General features: G+C 40.8%; 1 protein-coding gene across 3 annotated transcripts; it reads right to left on the bottom strand.

Annotated features, from left to right (window-relative positions):
• Positions 1 to 1,843: 1,843 nt before the first annotated feature.
• Positions 1,844 to 5,347, bottom strand: LOC115688927 (purine permease 21-like). Of its 3 annotated transcripts, none has more exons than XM_030614890.2 (2): positions 5,191 to 5,347; positions 1,844 to 3,336 (listed from the first exon to the last, which is right to left on the bottom strand). In XM_030614890.2, exons 1-2 carry the CDS (start codon positions 5,240 to 5,242, stop codon positions 2,153 to 2,155), a joined length of 1,236 nt encoding a protein of 411 aa, XP_030470750.2. In that variant the 5' UTR covers positions 5,243 to 5,347; the 3' UTR covers positions 1,844 to 2,152. The 3 variants fall into 3 exon arrangements, with proteins under 3 accessions (XP_030470750.2, XP_056175677.1, XP_056175676.1); XM_056319702.1 differs by lacking the exon at positions 5,191 to 5,347 and adding an exon at positions 3,782 to 3,896; XM_056319701.1 differs by lacking the exon at positions 5,191 to 5,347 and adding an exon at positions 3,718 to 3,853.
• Between the last annotated feature and the right edge of the window lie 2,089 nt (positions 5,348 to 7,436).

Genomic DNA, 7,436 nt, shown 5'->3' with positions numbered 1-7,436 from the left:
TGTTTTTTTGTAGTGCGTCGAGTCTCTCTCAAGGTTCGATGCCTCTGCCGAAAGAGGTGGCCAGCTCAATGCTGTCATGGGGCTATGACGAAGAGAGGAATAGAGTTAGGCTTCGTCTGTTTTGCGGACAATGAATAATCTGAAAAATATTTTCTTAAAAATAATCGTTTGTTTCGCTCACAAGAATGAGTGATTTTCTTCATTTCACAAAATATTTAAACATATAATGTTATCGATAATGAGAACATTTCTCATTAATTAATTATTTCAAGTCATACAAGCGATCATTTTAAAGAAAAATATTTTTTTAAAATTATTCATTTTTCCGTGAAACAAACGGAGGGTGCGTTTGTTTCACGGAAAACGTAACGTTTTTGGAAAATGTTTCCAGGAATTCATTTTTCAGAAAAGCAGTTAGTTTTCTTTTGTTTGGTAATGTGTAATCGAAAACGTTTTCTGGGGTTTGGATATTATTTGGAAAATGATTTTAATCTCATGACTTTATCTTGGGTAAAAATAAAAATAGAATTTTTTTTGTTTTTTATCTAAAAATAATTTCGAATTATATATTTTTTTAAATCCAATTTTTAATCATTTTTTCTTTTTCTTTTTTTAGAAAATTCGATTTTTTTAATTATTTTTCTTTTTCTCTTTTCTTTTCTTTCCTTTTTTTTCCTCTTCCTCCGCCGCGACGGGCCAGCGAGCTCGAGCTCGGGCTCGCCTAGATCTGGTGATCCGCAAGCTCGCCGGCCTTGACAAAGCTCCGGCTTGTCGGATATGGCGACGTTGGACCTTGCTCGTGGCCCGCAAGCTTGAGCTCGCCAGATCCAGGTGAGACTCGAGCTCGCCGGCTTCAGGCGAGGCCCGACATCGCCACGGCGAGATTGGCGAGGCTCTAGCTCACCGAGATCTGGCGAGCTCGGCCTCGCCTGAGGTCGGTCGTCGCTGGCCCGTGCTTGTGGCCGATCGCCAGCTATCGCAAAGGCCGGCGACTGGCGGTGGTAGGTAGAAGGAAAAATAAAAAGAAAGAAAAGAAAAAGAAAAACGAAAAGAAAGAAAGAAAGAAAATATAAAAGTTAAGAAAAGAAACTATAAAATATTGACAAATTCAAGATGAGCAGTTTTGGAAAGTGTTTCAACTTCTTAGATTAGGGAATTCACTTTCCTAATTTTCTATATGAATGTTTTCATTGACCAGAAAGTGTTTTCGGTTGACTTATTATTTTCGGCGAACTAAACGGATGAAAGTCCGGAAAACGGATTTTCGAAAAATACTTTCCCTAAAACAAATGCACCCAAGAGGGAAAGAAAGACAATGTATGAATAGAAAAAGAAAACTAGAGATCAAAGGGTTTGCTCGGTTGAGGGTGGCGGTGGGAGTGACTGCGGCAGAGCCGGATGACCATTGACGACCTTCGGAGGTTGCAGGGTGGCGTTCAATGGCGGCGGCTGGTGGTGGATGGACGGTCTAGGCTATATGCATTGGCCGCTTGTGGGAAGTATAGTATTGCGATTTGGGGCTTAGGTTTTGTGTGCTTGGTGTTTTCCAAGAGGCAGTAATTGTCGTTTCGGTTGGGAGGCTTTGTGTTGGGATGAAAGATGAGGAGCGCATTTGATATTTTCCGAGAGTATTTGTTTCTGAAAATGCCCAAAAACCTTGTCTGTTGATTTCAACAAATCCATAGAAGTTGTGTGTCCAATCAATCGCAAAGACACGTGGGACTTGTCTGCTAGTGAAAATGCTCAAAAACCTTTTCCACCTAGTACTAAGTAGCACAACGAAATAAAAAGAATTGGAGACAACTTGACAAGACTTTAGTCAACTCTTATTTGTTTGTGTCTATGAAGCAATTTGAGTATCTCTTCTGTCTCATGTATAATAATATAATCCCACTATACACCATTAATTTGCATCATTAGTCAAATATCATACAAGTACCCAACTTGCATAATGAGATTGTGAAGTGGGTACTAAAGACAAGTTGCCCTTTCTTGTACTAAATACAGCGTAGAAATTAAATAATAACAACATTGTCGTCAATCTTCTTATTCCGTTCCTTCTTCTTTTCCTCCAAATGGTTGCAGCAATAAATCACCTCGCACTCTGATTGAACTTGGCTAAACACAAACTAGAACATTCCACCATCTTTAATCATCCACCAACTCTTGCAATTGGAGCATTAAGCGGCGATCTCACACTGACCTCATCCCCACCAATAATCTTCCTTTGAGCCTTCGGCTGGGCATCCTCCAAATAATGTTGGTACGCATAAGAAATGAAACCCCAAACGGCCAAGATCATAGCAATCACCTTGACGCCTTCCATCCTCTCCCCAAAGAACGCGACAGCTAGAATGGGCACAATCGGCAACCCCACTGCACTAATCGAGTTCGAGAACAAAGATGACACTTCGAAAATCAACCCGACCATGCCGATCATAAACACTTGCCAAGCGATTGCCGTCCAGACCAAGTTCATCACATACCTCACCTTCCCAAGCTCAAAACCATCCATCTCTCTCCCCAAATGCTCCCACTCACCACTCACGAAAAGTCCCACCAAAATAATCACACTAGACACTAAAGATTGGTAAACAATCATGTCCAAAACTGCCCTAAACGTCTCCTTCCTTATGACCCTCCTAAAGCAAAGTTGGGTCAAGGATAGGAGAAGCCCATAACCCGCTGATGCCCCGATGGTGCACACAAACCCTAGTGCATATTTCCCTCCGGAGGCCCCCTTGGGGTCGTCTGAATTTGATTGGAACACAAGGAGGGTTGAGGAGATTGTCAGGAGGAATAGAGAGTTGGTGATGTAGGGGGTGAACTTTTGGGAATTTAAGAAGAAGGAGAAGAAGGCATTGAAGGCCAATTGGGAGGAGCAAATGAGGGAGTAGGTGGAGACAGGAAGGTACAAGAGACCAATTGAGTATAAATAGCAATTTAAGGCCACAGTTGTCCCTAGAGAGAGGTACACAAGGGCAAGGCTCTTGAGAGGGGGTGATTGTGATTGAGACGGAGCTTGTGCATCTGTTTGGATGTGTGGGTTATTAGGGTCACTTGGTTGTTTGGGTGTGGGGATGAAGTAGAGGAGGAGGAGGATTGGGAAGCCCACAAGCTGGACAAGTGTGGCAAGCCACTTGCTGTGGCCTCCTTTGTTGTAGTAGAGCCTCCCAAGGAGTGTGGCCACCGATTGGCCAGAGAGCACAAAGAGTGAGTAAAGAGCCACTCTAATCCACCGCCTGAAGTTCATGGGTTTAGGGGCTAGTGTTGCCTGATTATTGGTGATGGTGCTTATCGGGTGGGATGAGTTCTCTTCTTTGGCTTCTTGATCACCTGCTCAAAAGTTGGATAACAATTTAATCAAGGGCTTTAGTTAGTAAAAGAGAAAGAATATACATTGCACAAACATGGAATTGGGGTCCAAATAAATTTATGATTAGTCACAATGAATCGTAATAGACGACTACAATGGCAATGATCAAATTCACCATTTAGTGAGTACGTTACACCTATATCTAACGTAAAAATTAACTAATTAGATACTTGTAATATATATGCAACCTAAGTAGAACGTGCCAAAACGAAATGCTTTAGTTAAACTTCTACTTTGTGACCATCTTTCTTTACGTGAAGAACTAGACCTTCCAATTTTTGGGAAAATGTCTTAGCACATAGACCTTTTATCGGGAAAACAGCTAGGATTGAAGAATGCACCGTGTGTATAGAATCACATGCGGGACCCAAAGCAAGTTCATCTCCAATTGACGATGATGCCTACCCTAGTTGATCCGGGGTGCACTTGACCTAACCCCCCACGAAGACTTTCCATGGGCATTATTATTGTAATCGGGAAGCGATTACGCCCTTTCTCGTCAAAGGCCACTCATAGATATCAACCAAAAGTTTCAGATTGCTGTCAAGCAAAGAGAAAGTACGTGTACTCGACCGCAAATTGAGGGGCTTTGGTATAAGAACCGTCTACGTATCTAGGTCACGCAAAAAGGGGTGGGATTTGCTGCAAACATGATGATGCAAAGGAGAATAAGTTCCCAATAGACTTTCTAATCTGTTGGCAGAGCCAACTGTAAAAAGGTTATTTATCATACTGAATTTTGATCGTTAATAAAAGACTATAATGTTAATCTGAGTTCCAAGCATTTAGACTCAAATAATGGTAAAATGATTATGTGCTAATTCAGTTTAACATACTTTCAATTAGAAAAACTGTAATTTTAAAATTGTCAATCACGCATTGATTCTAATTCTTTTAAATGGGTTTATTTTTTTACTTTAACAACGATAAAGCCCACCTTGATTCCATAAACATCGATCCGTGAAATATCTGACAAAAATTGTGAATGAATAAGACTTAGTTCTAAACCCGGGAAGATGCCTAAACATGAGATTATTTGCATTTAATGTTGTCGAAAATCGAATTTGTACCATGGCCTAATATTCAAATATATGTTAGATCCTTAATTAACCACTAAAGGAGCGATGCTTTTTCCCTATTGATGTCATCAGTTAGGGGCACCTCATCACTCATTTGGTCAAAAGCAAACAGATGCTCAAGGTAGGTTTAACTTTTAGTCACCACCACTAGTTTAAGCATAATGCGTCACGCTTAGATTTCTTGAACTGATATAGACGTTGAGTTTGGTCAAGATCATTTGCTCAGAAGTTCATACAGAATATCGACTATTGATAAGAAAGTGGCATAAATACCAAGATAAGAATTAAAACAAAGGCGATTCATTGGACCGCCTACCTAAGACCGATGCCTAACAGCTTCAGATCGGTTGCATTGAAGGATGACGAAAAGTTCAGATCAAGAAAGGCGCTTTTGTATTCTCGCTTGTCCAGGCGAAGAAGCAGAAGTTAAAAGTCCCAGGATTCATCAAAAATCCCCGAGTAGGAGCTCGTGATGTTAAAAGGTTTAGCTCTTTCACATGAAGAATTTAACCATCTGGATCTTCAACACACATATATACATATATTTTGCAAAACAAGACAAAACACAGTAGCGGCGAGAGAAGTGAATATACGCATGGTGGTTGTTCTTCCCCCTTCTTTTGTTCCCATCTCAATTTGATTCATCATTTTTGCTTCTAATAATTTAATGTATTGAATTCCATTCCAAAACTCAAATAATTCAGATACTCGAAGCTCTAAGAGAATTGGACTTACCCGCGATGTGGAGCTGCAGTTCCTGAGGATGATGATGAGCTTGTTCTCCCATGTCGGGAATGAGAGAGAGAACCCAGGAGAGAGTGATGAAATATTATGAAAGCCGAGAGAGTGTTAAGACAGAAACCAACCAGAGATGAAAGAAGAAGAGGGAGGTTTCTATGTACGTACGAGTTCCGAATGCTGGTCTCTCTAACATATATACCTGATAAAAGTCCATCTTCGTCAAGGCACGAAAATATTAATTATTCAAAAGGGAAATTGATGTGTTAAATAATGTGTAGATAAGCAACTGCAAAGTTTATGTGTTAAATAATGTAATGGACCGTAGGTTGATATTAAGCAAGTGGATGATATTCAATCCTCATTACGAGTTTATTAAATCGTTCAATATCTTCACATCATGGGTCCCTCTTAGCTTATTACCTAGCGTTTCCCTTCATTTGTTGCCGCAATGTTGTCCGAACTCTGAACTAATGTAACAGGACCCATTTATAATGTGTAAACTTCAGTAGATTCTCGGGTAAAGTAGAGCGATCTTCCTAAAATCATGTCCAAACGAAGGAAAAGAGACCCCAAAAGATGAGATGATTTGATAGTTATCTTGTTAGTTCATGTTAGTTGAGATTAACAAGGATGTCATTACGTAAATTCCCAAAGGAATAAAGGAGGCACACGGTTGATCAACCGAATAGGGATATGTTATGCATTAAAATTCGTAGTTGTAGTCTACACTCTTGCAGATATTATCGACGTGTAGTCCTCTTATGTAGACTCGATTTTACAAAATATATTACTATACTTATAGGCATATTTAGACCACAAAACTACAATTATAAGCCACTTCACTTTGCATAATTAGAATATTTAATGACGTCTACTGATAAAGTACTCTTACTTTGAGAACGTACCGAAAAATAATAATCATTTTGGAGCGTGAATAATACTTTTGAAAAATGACCGTGTTTTATTTGCAAATCCCACCAATACAACCTCAAGAAATTTTTTATTGTCGAACAAAGGTGGACATCCTATTCTTTACCAAATTCCTGCAAGTCAAGGAATATTTAGGTGAACAGTAAACATCATAAGCTAAAAACTTAAAAAAGAAATACAATGATTGAACCTAACAAAAGGACTAACTTCTCCGGTTAAACCTTGAACCTGTCTAAACACCTCACTTTTAATAATCCAAAAGTAAGTAGATAACGTGGAATTTTTCCAAAAGTTTGGTGGCTTCGTGTATTAAGTAAGCTAGTGTACAAGGGGACGAACAAGACTAAAATCCATCCAACAACTTCTTCCACCTGCTATTTGAGATCGTTTCTGAAGAATCTCTACCCGTTCTGCAGTAGATAAACCTTGATTTAAATCTTCTATATTATAAGGTCAAACTATGTAATCTCTCATTTGCTTCCAAGGTCTCACGTTCAGACTTGGGGCCCCAACCTCAAATTGGAGTTTGTCTATTTGTGGTGTTGCTTGGACGAGTTGGGTTATGGTGGATGGGTGTGGTGGCGGCGGAGGCCAGGTCTGGTGATGCTTATGGTAGTGGTGGATGAGTTTGGTTCCGCTAGTGGGGTTCGGTAGTCCTGGTTGAGCGCGTGGTGGTTGACTAAGGTGATGTTCGCCCCGATGTTGCTGATGGTAGCGTTATTTCATCGTGGTGGTGATCGACTGCGGCCGCTCTGGGCAGCTGTAGCGACAGGCAGAAGACGGCGAAGGGCGAAGGCGGTGGCTCGGAGCAGGTAGGCATATGCAATGGGGGGAGGACCAGTGATGGTGTGTGTGTTCGGGATTTTGAGAGAGAGACGGGGAAAACACGTGAAGGCCGCAGGGGATGCATTTGGGAATGGCTTTCCCAAGGGGCTTCGGGCCACTAAAGCCCCTATGGGAAAAATTTGGGTGTGTGGCAAAGTTTTTTGCACCCACTTTCCCCGAAAGGTTAGCTTTGGAAATGTTGAAAACCTAAGGCGAGCTTTCAGCATTTTCGGAGGCCATTCCCGTAAGATTAATGATTTTTTTCTTCCAAACTACCCACACTAATTTTTTTCGATTTTTCGGTTTTGTCCTCATAAGCAACTCGTCTTCTCCAAGTTGCAAATGTGGAGATGCTGATGGTCTATGAGATGGTCACTGATGAAGTCCTGACGTTGCAAATCCCCAAATATAAAAAACCCCTACAATCCCCCTAGTGTTGCAGATCGAATTCACAGCGTCGCCAAGCATTGCAACACTGGGGTCAC

This window comes from Syzygium oleosum, unplaced genomic scaffold, assembly GCF_021117445.2.
Source record: "Syzygium oleosum isolate NSW1041296 unplaced genomic scaffold, Sole_v2.1 Sole_v2.18, whole genome shotgun sequence".
Lineage (NCBI taxonomy): Eukaryota > Viridiplantae > Streptophyta > Magnoliopsida > Myrtales > Myrtaceae > Syzygium > Syzygium oleosum.
Note: the sequence above shows the minus strand (reverse complement) of the source record. Positions and strands in the feature narration are given on the sequence as shown.

Coding starts and splice junctions, on each gene's coding strand:
- LOC115688927 (XM_030614890.2), bottom strand. CDS start 5,242: ATGGGAGAACAAGCTCATCATCATCCTCAGGAACTGCAGCTCCACATC. Junction 3,337..5,190: donor ACTGCAGCTCCACATCGCGG/GTAAGTCCAATT, acceptor ACTTTTGAGCAG/GTGATCAAGAAGCCAAAGAA.